The sequence below is a fragment of the Antrostomus carolinensis genome, unplaced genomic scaffold (assembly GCF_000700745.2).
Source record: "Antrostomus carolinensis isolate BGI_N321 unplaced genomic scaffold, ASM70074v2 scaffold6849, whole genome shotgun sequence".
Classification (NCBI taxonomy): domain Eukaryota; kingdom Metazoa; phylum Chordata; class Aves; order Caprimulgiformes; family Caprimulgidae; genus Antrostomus; species Antrostomus carolinensis.
This window is the reverse complement of record NW_010340560.1, coordinates 11,085-29,001: the sequence shown is the minus strand read 5'-3', so window position 1 is coordinate 29,001 and position 17,917 is coordinate 11,085. Positions and strand designations below refer to the sequence as shown.

General features: G+C 36.4%; 1 protein-coding gene across 1 annotated transcript in view; it reads right to left on the bottom strand.

Annotated features, from left to right (window-relative positions):
- The window catches only part of LOC104531319 (synaptic vesicle glycoprotein 2C), a 45,381-nt gene that overhangs the window by 20,980 nt on the left and 6,484 nt on the right, over positions 1–17,917 (bottom strand). The window contains exons 2-3 of the mRNA XM_029087025.1: positions 2,572–2,705; positions 2,342–2,431 (exon numbers count right to left, since the gene is read on the bottom strand). Coding sequence (XP_028942858.1) covers positions 2,342–2,431; positions 2,572–2,705 — 224 coding nt within the window. The remainder of the gene's footprint in view (positions 1–2,341; positions 2,432–2,571; positions 2,706–17,917) is intronic.

The window sequence follows — 17,917 nt, the reverse complement described above, 5'->3', positions numbered from 1 at the left end:
AGTTTTCAAAAGTAGTAAGAGCCACCAACTCCACAGTCAGTAACTACAATGCATCCATTTTGGAGTTTCTAATTCTAAACCCAACTGTTCATCAGTTGATTCCTTCTGTGTGCTAAAGGTTTGAAGATTAAATTCTCCATAATACGAGCAACAAGAACGAATATGACTTGAGAAAAAAGCTTATTGAAAAAGATGAGATCAGCATAATTAGGAAAACACACAAAAGGAAAGCACTCTATAGCATTAATGGAGAAAAAGTTACATCAGCTGTGGAATAAGAACACATCTATCAAAGTGTATCTGATGTAACTAGTGACATGAAGTGGAGGAAAATAGTAATGCATATCCCATAGAGTGGTATTGGATTAAGTAACAGGGTTTAGGAGAGCTATGTGAATAAATTACTGAGAAAAAATGACACAATATCCAAGACTAATTTGTATGTAAAAAAAAAAAAAAAAGAAAGAGCAAGAGAGACTAAGAGGATATCCCAAACAGATTTTGCATAAGTTCTTTGGTTTCTAGGTTTTATAAGATAAAGTGGTAGCATTGTCCAATGAGGAAACTATAATGCATTTTCTAATCATATTAATGCAAGCTGAAACTACAGACTTGCATACATCTGTAGCCTTGACATACAGTACAGTATTTCTAATCCTTCAACTCTTTGACAATAGGAATTGAGGTTTCCCAATGTTCATGGCAGAAACTGCCAAAAATCCCAAGAAAGTGGTGGTTTTTCCTTATTTGTGCCTTATTCATGGCTGACTATTTAACAAAAATAGCTATAAATAATCAGCTGAGTCCAACATGGTTTAGTGTCACACTTCAACAACTGTAGAGAGAAAGACTTGTTAGATGACAAGAACTGGTAATAAAAAGCATGTGCTTTGTTTTCTTCTCCACAGCTGCTTTAGGATGTGATTATGATCATGTCAAAGTGATGTGGAGACCATGGCTGATCCTTCCTCCCACCTTTTCTCCCAGCACATTTCTGCCTTCTTCCTTGTGCCTGAACCAACACTGTAGGGGGACAGGGTCTGTGCTATGGCTAACTGTGCAATAAGTCAATGAATATCAACACTGGCAGAAGAAAAACAAAAGAGTGACTGGGGGCAGGCATACTCTGTCTGAAAGCAACTCAGATCAGCAAAAACCAATTCTGAAATTACACTCTAGTTGCACAGTGTTAAGCAAATCCCTTCATTTGGGGATTATGAAAATGAAATTAGAAAATAAAATATTAGGTTAGATGGGATTAGGGGTAGGTCCCCAGTGTATCAATAAATGTCGATTTAACATGATAGATGTGCTAACTAGTCTTCTTTCAGGCTAAATATATGATTTCTTGAGCCTCTTTGTGGAAAAAAATTAGATGGAGGCAACAGAAACTACATCCAAGGCAATAAAGTCTAAATGGAATAAAGTTATATGGTCAGATGGTCATTCCTTGAGACTGCCTGCAAATGCAGAACCTTTAAGAGGACTTCTTGATTGAGTTATATGTGCATTAAAGTGAGAAGAAAACCTCTGGATGAGGAAAAACATCCCACAAATGGCTCTGAGAGAGAGTAGAGTGACAGCACTCCCACGGCACAGCACAAACATGGAAAAGCAGAATGGATTTCAAAGTAATAAAATGCCTTCTGCTGTTTGGCCCTATTGTATCCAGGGAGACAAAATTGTTGTGTATACTCTTCATAAATCAGGAAGATGCCATAAAAAAGTCCTATCATTTTTTTTTTTTTTTTTGTAAATTTTGAAGAATTGTCACTTTCTCCTCCAAATAGAAACAACCCATCAGTACTTTGAATATGGCCTTATGAGGAGACCTGCAAGTCAACAAGATGCAGTTGAGCTTCCAAGACACCTTGAGAAAATTAAATGTCTGAAATTACTGTTTCACAGAAGTGAAAATGATTTTTTAAAAATAATTATTTTAGTTGATAAAAATGAAGAAAATAATTTCAAAAGCTTTAAAGATGCAATGGCCGGCCAACTATTTTGGATTTCTGTGTGTCTACTGTTATTATTAAGAGTGAAGTAAGCTTATTAAATAAAACACATATGGAGTCTATTAAGTATCTTGGTACACCAGAGAAAATTCTCACACTGTGGATTCACATGCTCAAGAATATGCTGGCCAAAGGTTGATACCTTAACATCTGCTGTAAATATAACAATTTCAGTAGGAGTTTGGGGTTTATATTTAAGTATTTAAAGTGCAAATGACTGGCTTTGTAATATAGAGTATTAATATTGACTGCTTAAGGACCCCAGATCTTGGCAGTCAGCAAGCTCGCTGACGTGTTAAGCAATTAGGTTTAAAAGCAATACTTACTGTGAAGACTTTCTCAGGCTGACCACGAGCCCGCATGTTTGTGTCATGAATTTGCTTGAGTATCATCCAAGCTTCATCATGTTTTCCAACCTAAACATTTGATCACAACATTTAAACAAAACATAGATACAGATTAAGATATTCAATCTTAATGCCTGTTATACAGAGGTCATTATGTAAACACAGAAATAATTTTGACTGGAATCTAAATGCTGTTCAGAAAATTATACCTCCAGCAAGAACCGTGGGCTTTCTGGCATAAAGGTGAGGGCTACCACGGAAGAGACACAGGGCAGTGCGCAGACAATCACAAATACTCGCCAGCTGTGGAACTGGTAGGCAGAACCCATGCTGAAACTCCATCCTATGAAAGCAGAAATTCACAAAATGTAGAGAAATAAGGAATATTGTATCTGGGACTCTTACAGCTTCTTGGAGATGCAAAATGATACCTGTATTATTAAATGAGGCCTGATTGAGCTCTTCTACTTCCACAAACATCAATAACTTCACAAATAATATACTATGAATTTCAGCCTCTTGCATGTGACTAGTCATGCTGGAAAACAGCTGTGTTATGCAGGGTGGGAGACTTCCTTTCACAGGATGAAGAAGCCTCTTTCAAGCCTCTTAGCAAAATCTGCATGAAAGCAGTTACCTGAACCAAACAGAGGCACCATCACCATACATGAGAATATACACACAAAGAAATAGTTTTTTATGAATATTAGAAGAAGGGAGAACTAAAAATCTACACTCAGATTATATATTTTATGGAATTTTACATCTTTCCATATTATTATTAACTTTCTTTACAAAGAGTTAACTTCAATACTCTTAATAAGGGTCTCCCAATGTAATACAATGCAATGCATAAAGCATTTACAGTGCCTAACTTCTGTTTCTGTCTTGTTCCAGAGCACTATACCACTCCTTAAATTCTGTTTACAGCAAACTGACACCCATCCTCCCTGTCCCATAACTAGATGTACAGGAAAAATTACTCTGTATTTCAAATTCTGTCTGAGATATGCAACCTTAAAATTGAAGTAGAGAGAGCATTTATGATTATATAAAGAGATTAAGAAAAAAGAACAACAGGAAAATAACTCCTCTCATCTGAAAAATTTATCTTGAGATACAGCTGAGTGCTGATTAATAACATGCTATAGAAACCACTGTTAAAATATACAGAGAAGAACACAAAATAAAATAATGGAAAAACTGTATGTGAAAAAACAGGGCTGTAGTTCAGCTTTTTAAATAAAATGTCTGATTGTTTGGTATATCATGACTGGACTTTTGAAACGCTATAATTGTAAGAAAATTAAGAATTTCTCCTAAGAAAGGGAAAAATATGATTTGGGTAACTACCTGGCCTTTTAGTCTGGCTTCAATGCAGCAGAATTTTTCAAGTAAAATTTTCAAGGATAACTTAATAAAAGATTAGTGGAAGATAGGAATAACAATAAAGGACAGAAGGGGTTACTGGAAGAAAATGGGATCCTGGCTAATGAAAGAGCTGACGCTGGATTAATCTGATATAGTTCTTTGCTAACTGATTTTTCTAGACAAAACATATGTTAAATTAAATCTGTCTGGATGTTGGTAAACAATTGGTACAACATTGTACCAAATGGCTTATTAAATAGTTCTTCAAAGGAGGTATTTATCTGTTAAATGTATAGTGTATTTTGGAATCTAAAGGCCTCATGCTGTGGATCATAAATACATTCTTGGAAAAAAAATCCTCTCTCAGAGTACTTACATGTTACCATATGAAAAACACAGTCAGCCCATTATTTATTTTTGCCCTTTATCAACACCTCGGTGAAACATTTTGATCTGCAGACTTAAGAACCTGTATTTTTTGGTCTTCTGCAAATTTTTTGTGTTTCCAAAATGGTATCAACTTGCTAGCCCTGCCATCTTTACCCTGGGAAGATGGAAGTAAAGTCAACAACAGTGTCTTGGAATGTCAGGTTATTGTTTTTAAAGCAGGGCTCCAGATAAACATACCTTCCCTCTCCGAAGTTCCCTCCAACAAAAATAAGTTGTCTAAAACTTAATGTTCAAAAATAGAACTTGGAATGAAAAGTAAAGATTAAAAAATACAATCAAAGAAGCATGGAAAAGTGTATTAAAATTTACTTTTTACTGATTTTTGGAATATCAACTTTTGATCTTATGGAATTTGAAATCTTAAATAACATGAGCATAATTTACATCCAAACTGGGAAGAGAAGGAAATATAGAAGGAAAGATTTACAGTGAGTTAATGAGGCAACTACAAAACATATCTATGTTTTAGGTATTGTGTACACATTCTATTGCAATCATTAGAATCATATTCTTCGTTATATATTCTAAACTATAGTACAAAATCACGTGACACAAAACTTGCAAAATTAACTCATTTTGGTTAAGTTAATTTTTGGTCAGAGCAGCAAGCTGATCTGACTTATCAGGCAACTGTGCCACTAACTGCTAGTGCCATGGGGAAGGCAGCACAGGATAGGGGCTTTCATCTCTCAGAACAGCACGGTCAAGGTACTGGTTCGTGTTGTCATTAGACACTGTCCCAGAAATACATAGAGCCACTGATGTGTTTAGACAATCCCCCTTTCACTGCTCTGGTTTATGTTTTATGATGTTGAGCTGCATAAAGGGCACTTCAGCAGTAAATGATGTAAATGTGGCTTTATACCTATTATAAAACAAAAGCAACATCTTGTACTCTCTAACCAGTCCTGGAAAACACTGGTGATCATTTATTTTAAGGTGTCATTTATTAATGTGTGATAGTTTCACTGGGCTAGCCCTTGGCTAGCAGCCAACACAGCTGTTCACCCACTTTCCCCCCACCCCCAGGGGACAGAGGAGAGGACTGGGGCACAAGGATAAGGAGACTCACAGGTTGAGATAAGAATAGTTTAATAATAGAAAGAAAAGAAAAATTAAAATAATACTAAAATTAAAATAGTAGTGATAATGATAACCAAATTATACAAATGAGTAACAAAAGTAACAAAATATACAAATGAGTGATACCCAGTGCAGCTGCTCATCACCCGCCGACTGAGCCCAGCCCGTTCCCAGCTAACGATCCGGGAGGAACCACAATCCTGAACCAAGACTGCAGTCCCAGAAGAGCGAGAGCCTGAGTGAAAGCCAGAGGGAGCTAAAAGAGGAAGAGACCCTCACTGATATACTGGACATGACGTGATATGATATGGAATATCCCATTGGCATATCCAAATGCCAATTTAGCTTATTAATTTAAATATTCCTCACCCCCTTAAATCTTGTGTTTGTAGACTAACAGAACACAAAGTCCTTCACTTCTAGTGACAAAAATGCAAACACTGGTGTGTTATCAGTGTCTCTCTCATAACGAGTCCCAGGCTGAAAAGCAAAACACAGCACTATTCTAACTACTGAAAAAGGAACCCAGCTCTGTTTCATCTAAAAACCAAGATATAATGTAAGTAAGTGGACCATACTACACTTAATTAAAAGCAATGAGTTCATCCTACTGTTTTCCTGACAACCTGTAAAACATCTTTTTTAATCCTCAAAATATCTGAGGGACATATCAAGTGAAATGTTCCTTACGGTTTTTATTTTGTCTTATTCCATCCTTTAATCTAGGTAGTGTATTAGCTGCTGCAAGTTACCTTGTGATTTTACATATCTGCTGAATTAATGCTCATAGTGAACATCAGGATTATAAGAAGCAATTGGTAGAAAAAAAGCCAGCTGCAACACAGCTTTCCTGAGGCTGTTCTCCTGTCTATTCCAGCAGCAGCACTAGATCAGCAAAACAAACAAGTATTTCAAATGCAGAGCAAGTTTAGATTTATTCTTACATTTAACACATCCCATTTTCCTAGGTCATGAGCTAATCTGGAAAATGGAGCCATTAGAGTAGCTCTGAACTCAGGTCACAAAGTGGCTTTCATTCCTGTTGTACCTAAGTTTTGAAACCAAATGGAAGTGTGTTCTTGGCTGCAATTCAATTTGTTTCTCTCGTCTGTGATTTATGACACAATAGCAAAGACAGAGCAGTTCTACAGGGTTGCATTTGCAGCATTGCACAGTAACCTAGAGTTAACTTTGCAGTTAACTTTTGCTCCCTGGCTATGCTGTATTTAAGAGTTATTAATCTTGAAAATGGTGGCAAGTCCCCACATCTTAAGAATTGCTGAAACACTTGGCCCAAATGCATCTTGGGAATTATGTGCTATAAAGCAATGGGAAACCCGCAATGATTGAATCAGAAGCTGCTGCAGCAACCTTTGTGCTGAATACCACCCTCTCACTTCATTGGCTGCTGGAAAAGGCAAAGTGAATCACAGACATGGCAATTACTGATTACGGAAACACAGCAGCATGCAGCAGAGAAAAACTAAATTGTACAACATGCTAATCAATATCTCATCGCTAATTATATGTTCAATTCAATGTCAATAAAATCTTCCCTCCCAACACAGCCTTTCATCTGCTCCATAATGTTAATAAATAAAATTTATAAATATTAATTAATTAATAAATTATAAACAAGTTCTTGCTCCAAGTGAGAGAAAAGAGCATTTCTGTCACAGATTTTATGAATAAATATAAAGGCAAACCTGTACATATTATGGTAAATTTTATTATTTATCTGTAAAAATACTGGTTTGCAACGGGAAGGTTTCTAAACACCAAAGGAATAGGGTTGTGAAACACATTTCTGAGACACTAACATGGGTAAAGAAAGCCTAACCAAATGTAGGGGTTTTAGCTTACGACTGACTGTTCCTGACAACAAATTTTGTTAGCCATTCAGTATGAATCAGAGGAACTAGATTTATGCTAGCACCAGAAATTGTCAAAAGCCAAGTTTGCATAAGCTTTTGTCTTTTGGTAGATCAAAAAAGGGAGTAGGTGAAAGAATATCCCTAAAATTAGCGGCAGAGGAGAAGGATAGACAAGGAATTTATACGAATTCATAGACTCAATAGATTCTTCTGAAGAATCCTTTCTATAATTTTATAACTTTTATTATTTCTGTTTTACCATATAATCTTTGGTCAGAACTCAGCTTTCTAGCCTCAATTTTAAAGGTTTTAAATTTGAAAATTTTACAGTAACTAAGATATGTGATTACTTCAAAGTGCCACATAGTGGCAGTGTTACTTCACTCAACACAAATAAGTTTAAAAAATTTCTACTATTAAATGTTGTTTTGTTGAGTATTTCCCAAATCTAAGCTAAATCAAAATTATAAGGAGGACTAGAACTATTTTGCAGCTGGAAAAACTGAAATACATTATTATTGCACTTATATTTAGTCTGTCCTGGCATTACCAGGTTTAACTGTGAGTGACAACTAGGATTTGACCCCATATATTTTAGCAGTACTGATTAGAATAATGGTAAAACACCACTGAAACTGAAAAAAAAAAAAAAAATAGTTCAGGTAAGTTAAATAGCTGAGGAAGCTCAGTTAGACATTTTTACAAGATTCAGTGAAAGACATGTTTTCTAACAAATGCAGAAATAACATTTTCAGAATGATTCTATAATTGTATCAATGTGAAATTCCAGTTACACAAAGTAGAACTGTTGTCTTTCCTGTGATTAGATTATTAGTATCACATGGGAAAGGCAGTGATATTTTTAGCCTGTCTAGGTAGGCAGATAATCTACAAACCCACTGGCTCAGCAGGTCAGCTGCTGGTAATTTCTGCAGAAGGAATCTGGAAATAGAATAGCTGAAGTGTGGCAAGCCATGATGGAGGTACCTTAACAAAAGTGCCTGTAGAAGACTCTCTAATTCTCATCTGCATCTGCCTGGCTCTCCAGATGATGCTATCAGTCCATGGGAGGGTCAACAGTTCAATGAAAGACGAAAGTAATAGCGTTAAACAGATATTTTACAAATATATTAAACTCAGACCTGGTCTGCTGATACTTAAAACCGTGATTAATAGGAACAAGGCTCTTTCTAAAGACAGATTTCCTCTCTCACAGAGAAGGGGGTTGTCAACCACTGACATTCATCACTTCCCTGTGTTAGCATTAACCTTTATCTGAAGACCTGAGATTATCAGGTCTCTGATCACTCAAGTAGCATTTTCTGCCATTCATATAACCCCACCCCAGCTGCAAGCAGGTCTGACCCCAGATAGAAAATACAATAAAATCAGACACTCTCTAATAACTCTCTAACAACACCAGACACAATGCCTCTACAGTGCAGGGCACTGTTGTCCAGGTGAGGTCTCCAGCTGCAGTACCTCTGCAGAGTGATCTCAATAACCTACTTTTAAAATGTTTCTAATACTTGCTATACTACTGCCCAGTTTTACTTTTCTTTGAGGAGAAAGTTTGTATATCCCCATACTTCAGACAATTATATGGTGTGATATATGCCCCAAATTCAAGGTTTGGTAATGATACATCAGCCTTCCACTTAACCTTACATACACTCTGCACAGAATATAGAGTTGTTAATTTTGTTTTCTTGCTGTGGAAATGCTAATGTATCTGTAACAGGCCCAATAGAAAAGCCATAAAAAACAGTTTCAAATCAGAATACTTAGCAATGCTGCAGGTGGAAAAAGACATGAGAAGCTTGTAAGTCATTGCATGAGTGGATTACAATGATCTGTCTGAAATCTGACTTTTATTTGGCCCTAAGGTATGGCTGTATCAAGTTGCTATGACTCACAGTAGCCAATACATGCAAGAAGTTAATCTTAAGTGGCAGAGAGATGAACAGATGTAATAGTATAAATAATTGAAGCAGCAATTCCTAATAAGAGAAATGCAGGTACCCAACAGCTTGGTCATGCCATTTGTCTAATCTTGGCAGATACTAGAGGTGCCAAAGGATGTTTAAGTAGTGGTCTATTTATGATTAGGAAATTAGGGTCTCACTTGCCTTTCTAGCTAGATAAACATGAATATATGTAGTAACTCAAAGTAGGCTGTTGTCAGTACTGAACCTAATAGGAATGACACATTTTTAATCTTGAATTCAACAAAGGAAGCTGGTTCTGCACTTCAGTTTTGTTTACTGGGAAGGATACTGGGCCAACTAAATAAAACAGACATGAATAAGGCAAAACCACCCATTAGCAGTTTACATTTTATGAAGTCTTAAAGGGCACAAGAGAAGCTATACAGAACCAGAGGGAAAGGACTTCCAAACTAAATTGACCATTCTAAGATTTTTTACGTATTCACCCCATATTCTTCCCTTCAGTGGATTATTCCAAAGATACAATAATTAAAAACAGTGGCAAAAGAGTAGAAAAGCTTTAACAAGAGGCAGTTTATGGCATTTTCAGAACTGGTTTTGCCTCTTCTGCACTTACTATATGACTGAGAACAGTATGATAACAAGAGGATTCCCGTACACTTCACAGAGCTGGAAAACTCACCTTTTTACTTATGTAAAGCAGCACTGAAACAAATAAATTTTAATGATTACCTGTATATAAAAAAGCATGTTAAAAAAAAAAATCTTGGGTAAGTACATTTTGTGGGAAGCATTCTGGTTTGAATCGCAGCTGTTAAGAGTCACCTGACAGCAAAGTAGCTGACAGGAGAAGAAGATTCCTCTCTCTCTTATTTATCTTACACAGAGGTATATATGTTTGTTTACTCACTTTAATTAGTTTCCAAGCCACCATTCTCCCTAACAACATCCAGTTCTGTGGTGAGTTATTGGCAATCTGCAGTGTTTTATTGTGCTTTTCTGTGTATTTATATGCTGCATCCCTATCAATAAAACAGAAACAGTAATACTTACACAGGTTAAGTCTTAACTCAGTGATGGAAGATCTCAGTAACACTGAAGAGGCATGAAAATAAGAGAAAAATCAGAGCCAAAATATTAAGAGTTTGGGAGAAGTCTGTACTGTCCAAATCCATAAAGAAAGACATTGACATGAAATATAGAGCCACCATGCCATAAGGGTAGAGGAAAAGGATAAACATCAAATTTGTACAAAACCCTCTACATGGTTTCTTGGTATAGCTACACCTCATTCCTAAAAGAATTAGTGTTGTTCTCCAATACCTGCTTGGCCATGGAGAGGAGCTCAGTTGATGTGGGATCATCACACAGAGCTTTGTGAGCCTTTCCTAGATTGACCCCTTGATTTAAACTGTCTGTTGCACCCATCAGTATGATACTGCATGAAAACAAGGGCTGAAAGTAAAGCGTTCCACTTACAGGAAATGAACAAGGGATGTTGCTGCTGAGAAGACAACCTTCCCGTCCTTTACTTCTGCTTGTTAACCTTTGGCCACTTAGAATTTTCCATTCTCAAACTAGGGAGAAAGAAGTGCCCTTTGCTAAGATGTCATGCTGATATAAGTATCTCCACCTGGCCAACACCATGCAGGATCCAATTTTGCACCTTAACAATGCTGAACACAAATGCAATATGGCTATCCTATAGTGCTGGAAACCTACTAAATCTAAAAGGACTTCAACACAGAATTGCAATGTCTTGACTTTGGTCATCATGAGAGTTTCATCTTCTTTCTGAGTCATTTTGCCAGACTTCAGACACTTATTAGCAGGAATCAAGCCTGAATAACTTCTGTGTGGCTTCATTCTGAATGAAGTATCATTATACTCCTTGGGAAGTGGATATATCCTCACTCATTACAGTTTCTGGATAATAAGCATAGATTTTGAAAATTTTCCAGGGCAAACCTGTAATTTTCTGCCTAAATAGTAAATCAGTGATTCTAAAATGTTCTACTTGTCTGTCCTCAAAACAGCTGCTTCTTCTCTATGTCATACTTTATAAAATACAAATCAGTGCAAAATCTCTCTTAAAACTTCTGTTAATTGTGTATTTTTGAAATATAAAATGAGAAAAACCACGTTGCAATTGAAAGTATTAAGTAAGTAAATATGCATATTCCAGGCTAGAATGTTCTGCATTTCCGTTATGTGCACTCCTGACACTTATTCAAAGAAAATTACCCAAGACTACTAGAAATTAATGTAGATGGACACAGGTCAGATTTTGTCCAAAGTTCAGATGCAAAACTTGAAAAGAACTGTGATTTGTAATCAAAAGCTCGAATGTTTAATTTCCCTATAAATGTCTGCTTCTGTCACATTTCTGCATCTAAACTGGATTTGGAAAATTGTCTTTCAGTTAAAGATCCGATACAGATCTGCATCTACTTGTAACTAGATATTAAGATTCGTACAGCACCCGCCTCAGTCCTGTAGAGACCTATGCTTGCTATAAGTACCTGGATGTAAGATTCTTATATACATACATTTGCAGTCTTCCCAATGCCCTTGTAATACTATGAAGTCAGAAAAAATCAAAACTTGTGCTGGGATGCAACAGGTCACTCGTTTGTGACCTTCCTGAAATTAATGACCACTAGATATTTTTCAAATGGATGTGTAGAGTCCTATATGGTTAACTAAGGTCTATGGGTGAAAGATTTATTTGTCTTATATTGTTTTTGTAGGCATATAACCTAGAAGCATTTTATGAAATCCCTACTATTGAAAACCACAGCAGTAGCTGGCAGCATCTGAAAATAAAACTGAATCAAAGCATGGTCTAAGAATTTTTTTAGCTAAACAACCAGATAAAAAGTGAGAATAAATATTAAAATGTATTTTTCCAATATGGGCAAGGTCTATTCAATAATTACACTGAGTTTACATTATAGTCCGAAGTAGAACAGAGACTGAAGAACTGGAAAGATTGTGTTCTAATTACTCACATATAAAAGAGAACTAACGCAGAATATGACAAAAAAGGTTATTATTCAGCTGATACCATTGAAAATTTCATTACAAGCACAATGTCACATAGTTGATCTGACTGTGGCTGACTGAGTCAGTGGGCCCAGAGATTTATGTACTCAGTTCTGCAAAGTCCTCACTTGAGTCTGGCTCTGTGCAGCTGTTCAGTGAAGACACTTACAGCCTGCAAATCAAACAGATAAAATCTGTTAGCCACTACTCTGACAACATCCTAACTTATAGGGTTGTCAGTCTAAGAAGAAAAGGCCATGTCATGCTTTCCGGGGATGACAATCAAGCAGATGCAACCAATTTTAAATAAAAGTGGGGAGAACACATCCTAAAAGATACTGTTGTCAAAGGTTAAAAATACCATGGTCAGTGTCCTTATTGAGACTGTGCAACCAAATGGCACTAAAATGTGTTTCAAATTTTGTTTGTATGACCTTACATTTGATTTCTTGTTAAAATTTCTGCCTCTGGTCTCCTACATTTACTCAGTGGCTTCCACTACTTTATTTTACTGCATTTATTTAAGAATTAGAAATGGTCTGCATATGAAGTTCAAAAAGCCTGTTTGGACAGTGCTAAGGAGTACAATAAACCATCAGCACCAGACCAAATCCACTTTTGTAAGTAGATGATTTAAGATTGCCAAATGCCCTGTGCAGTAGTCATTATGAACCAAGTCTGAAAGAAAACACTTGTCTGCAACAAAATCTGATTATATTGTTGTCCTATCAATGCTCAAAACACAAGTACAATTATATCTGTGTATTTTTAGGCGGTGCTCTCCATGACCTACCCATAGCTCTGAGCTCACAAATTGTGTTATATTTGGTGTGAAAAGTTGTTGTAGGCACTACGAAGAGCAGCTGCTAAATGTGGAAGCTAACTGAAAATGTAAATGTTCCTGTCCTCGTCCAGGACTTCCAGTGATTTATGTGCATCTGGACTAAGGATATTTAAATAATGGACTCACAGTGTAGAAGAAAAGAGAAGCAATTAATCAAAAAAGACAATCAGAAAAGGCACAATAAAACACTGCAGTTCATAAAAAGAAAATGGGGCCTTCTTATCTAGCCTAACTTGCAAACAAAACAATCATTGAAATGCTGGAACATTTTCTGAAGACTATACAGAGGACGTGTCTTTTACCAGTGATACATGTTTTACCATTCATACACTGCTGCAGTGTAACAACCGAACATCTATGCAATTCAAGAAAGTCTTTCAAAATTTAACTTTAATGTATTTTATTAGTCTGAAAGCTGTTGCAAGAGAAGTCTTTTTTTAATTAGCATTTCAGTGCTCCTTTTCTGGTATTTAATTTCCTTCTTTATTTTTTTTTTTATTTTAAACAAAAAGAGCAATGTCCTATTGCCAAGAGAGAGATAGATGATAGACTAAACAGGCAGTTTATGTGAACTGGTAATTAGACCAGATGTGTATGCTAAGTATTATCTCCTAATCTAATAGCATTCAATTAAACAAACCTGGTCAGTTAATATGTGGAACTTTTCTGTACATACTGTGAACCATGGGTCAGGAGTCTTCAATTCAAACTTTGGCCAAACACGTCCAAAACAAATACTATTTGCACTCACAAATCAAGTACTAATGATCTCAGTTGTAATCTATCACAGCTATCCAAGGGGTGGGCGTGGGGAAGAGGTGGATTATGCCTGTGGAGAGGCAGTCACAGTGTTTGAAATGTGAGTAGCAAAGGGAACAGGGAAAATACAATATATTAAACAAACAGAACACTGTATTATATTTTTTATTTTTATAAAGCTTCATTACTTCCTTACAGAGTCTAGAATATCCGGATATCATGAAGGAATCAGATACTTATATCATACTGAAATATATAAGGTTCCTGTGGGAAAAGAAAACAATCTAAAAGCCTTACCTTGATCTCTTTAGCTGCAATTCCTCACTTTTTTATTAGATCTACCTTCAGGAAATAACTAGGAGGGGTGCCAAAATTTTAAATGTCTCAAAAAATATAGCCCCTGTACTAGAAAAGAAACAAGATAATACGGACTCAGACAGTTCCCTGTGCTCATTTTATACTGTTTTCTGCTGCTATCTTTGGATAACAATTGTAAAAATACAGCCACGTTGGGAATATTAAGCACACAAAGACTATAGGGGAAGTAGATCAGTTTTTCCCTTTTATTTGTACAGGTCCCTCCCCTGTAAACCTGAGCAGAAAGAATATATACAGATGTTGTATTCAGATACTCAGATACTCATGGATAACTGAATATACCTTGCTGTAATTACTTTAATTGAAGTAGACCTGTTTTTTAAAAGTAATATTAAATATTTTTCTTTGAGGAAAAGTATAAAAAAACTTCCTGAAAAAGAAATACAATGCTATTCTGCAACTGATTATGTTAATTTTATTTTAAAGGCAACTGTACTCTAAATTGAAAAATTGTATTACAGTTGTATATCCAATCCATAGACAGAATATATTATTGAACTGAAAAGAAACTGTTACTAAAAGGAAAATCACTAATGCCTTCAGAGCACGCAGTTTTATAAGCGAGACAAAGAATATAGAAATATGGTCAACAAATTTGTACTGTCATACTATGTTACATAGAAAATTAATGTATTTATGCATCTGAATAATCACACAGTAAAACCAGTCAACTCTTCTTTTGCCCATCCATACAAATCACCTGAATTTTTCATCTGTCATAGACCAACCACAAAACCATAAGGTTTTTTGTCTTTTTAACATTAAAAATTTCAACAAAGAAGAAATCTCACCAGATTAGTGTCTTATTTGTTTCTGGAAGTGAAAAGCAAGGGTTATGCCTGACACTGCACACATTGCTGATGGCCGCTGGCCAGATGTCTAGGGCAGCTTCATTAACTTGGATGTAATTTTTCTTAATTTATACTCAAAGCCAATTCATTGTGTGAAACTAAGTTTTCATTAAAACTAAGGCTGAGGAGTTGTCGTTGTTGTATTGCTCTAAGAATGATTAACTATTACTATGGTTTCTGTGGAAAATTATGTTTATAGCATCAGACAGTGATGTTTATGGCAGCAGTCTGTTCCCTGATCTGTCAGTTCCTACACCAGCATCATTTAAAGCCATTGACCTACTTCAATCAAATCTGACAGGAAGAAATAGTCTCAAAGATAATTACATTCCCCAAAGCATCATGAAATGCACTGCCCAAGCATATGGGAAAGACCTCCATCAGAGGGTGGAGGAAAATGCAGAAGTCAGTGGTCCCTCAGGGATGCTGCAGCCAGCCCTGGGGCCAGGACTGTGCTGTTGCCACACCATCTATCAGCTCTGGCTCTAGTCCAACCCAAGCCAAAATGTGTTGTCTCCTCCCTGACAGCAGCTAGACCAGAGCAGAGATGTAATGCAGCAAGGAGCATGTTGAGGGTGTGGGAAGATGAGTGTTTCTTGCTGTACAGTGCAGGAGACAAGAAAGGGCAATTGTGGAGACTATAAGCAGAAAGGTATCTGGAAAAAGCAAGGAGAAACTTGTACTGCTGTGGTGCCTTGTAAGGGATATGGGAAGAGAGGAGAGAAAGAGATTAACCAGGATCACAGGGGCATTGACAGAAACCCCTAGGAAACTGGGCCTCATAACTTCTCTGCTTATAAAAAAATTTGCCAGTTTTTTACTGAACCTCTCAATAAACTAATTTTCTCTTTCACAGTCAACCTAAAGAGCCCAGTAGAAGGTTACATTTGAAGCTCATTAATGAGCATCTTTAGTGCTCATTAAGTAGATGTGCTAAAAGCTACTTAAGCTTCTAACCCTTGCAAATATAAATATTTAAATGACCATATCAAACCCCGCATTAGGGCACAGAAAATAGCAAACTGATAAACAAAATGATTTGTTTTGCTTTCCTAGCTGGATTTGCATAAGCAGCTGTTCAAAATTCTGCTGTGTTCTATCATTCTTGCTGTTCCTAAAGATGAAGGGGTTTTTTTTTTTAAATATACACATTCAGTATAATCTAATTTCATAGGGTTACTTCAAATGAAGAACAATTGAAGAGTAGCCATTGATAGCTCAAGTTAGCGTTTAAACTGCCTCATACTCACTTTAATTAACTCTGATTTTAAAAGTACAGATGTAGCTTCAGACTGCAGAATACCAGATTAATGGAAGTGCACTAAGCATGGGGGGAAGCATAGCGTATTGGGGATCGTTTTCTCTCTTAATGGAATGCAAAACAGATCAACAGATGTTGCATTATGATGCCTTTATGTCCTGTCTATTCTGTTCAGCACGACAGTCTCATAGCAATGCAGATTCCACCTTAGCATAGCTTCAGCTTCTTCATTTAAAGCTCAAACAGTATTTTTCATTGTATTCATAGATTCACGGATTCTGAAGACAGAAAATGTATCAGAAAGGTAATTATACGGAGAAGAGAAAATTGAAGCCTTGCTCTTGGTTTTAAAATTTGGGTCAAATGTTTCCTGCAAGTTAAAAAAAAAAAAAGATTTAAAGTTCTGTAGATTTATTAGTGCATTCATGGGCTTTTTAAAGCAGAGAAAAAACACTTGCAGCTCTTCCCTAGGCCATCTTCTTTGGCATCTCTCTTTGTTCTAGACAACAATAACATTCAGAGATCTTCTGCAGAGAACAGGAGCTACTTTGTAATAAAAAATGGAGCCTTGGGCTCAACTCTTTCCAAAACAGCTGCTGCCATGCCTTGGATTTGTTCTGAATCACCATGAAAAGGCAGACTATTAGGGAAAGGTTTAAGAAAAATAAGAAAAATATTGTTTTTTAAATTGAGAGTCCAGAATTTTCAAGATTAGAGAAGGATCAACTTTTTAATTTCTCTGTCTAGCAGTGCAGGAGAGAAACCTTTTGTTTTCCTTTGGAGATGTTAGCTAGAATAGTCTGACAGACAGGCATTTTCCTACATATGCTGGGAATGTCCAATGCTCCTCCTTTTTCTTTTGTTTTTGTTTATTTGTTTGTTTTTCTTTTTCCTTCTAATTTCTGAAGTTTTCTCCTCTTTTTGTCTTTGTTTTCTTCATTGGCTCTTTTCTGGCCTATCCCAGCACCCACTGGAGCAACAGTATCTGTTTAATAGTTCCCAGAGAACAGGGAGGATGGGACCTTGAGGGGGCATCCAGTGCATCCACTTGCTCCAAATCAAAATCAGCCATGGTCCCTACAATAACCTCAAAACATGTTCTTAAAGACTTACAGTGACTGAGATTTCACTACTCTCATAGCACCTTTATTCAAATGCTGAACACGCCATTAGAAAGCCTTTTTCATTATCTATAGTACCTCCTCTTCTTTCTGACAGAAATTTCAGCTCATTACTTTTTGTCTTATCATCAGTAAGCAGTTTATTCCTTTTCCCTTTGCAGCTAATAATGCTTTTCTCTTATTTGCCTTCTGCAAGATTAAGAAAGACATCTCTGATGTACCTTGTGCATGCCTAAACCATTGATGCCGTCCTATTTCAGCTTTGTCCAAAGTTCCAGCTTTGAATAAGGAACTCAAACAACTATCACAGAACTGTTTTTTCTCAACTCAAATTAATGAGGTGTTAACGTACAAGGAACTGCAGTAAATCATCTCTGTAGATATAACTACTGAGTACAGTTTTTTACCCTGGTTGTTTTGGGCACAGTCACTACAATGATGCAGCAATATGAAATCAGTTAAGTGTGGCTCTTTTAATCATAAATCATGTAAGCATATCCCGGTCTTTTGATTGGATGGGTACACTGCATGAGCGAGAGTCAAATTCCCCTCTGAGGACTACAGCAAAG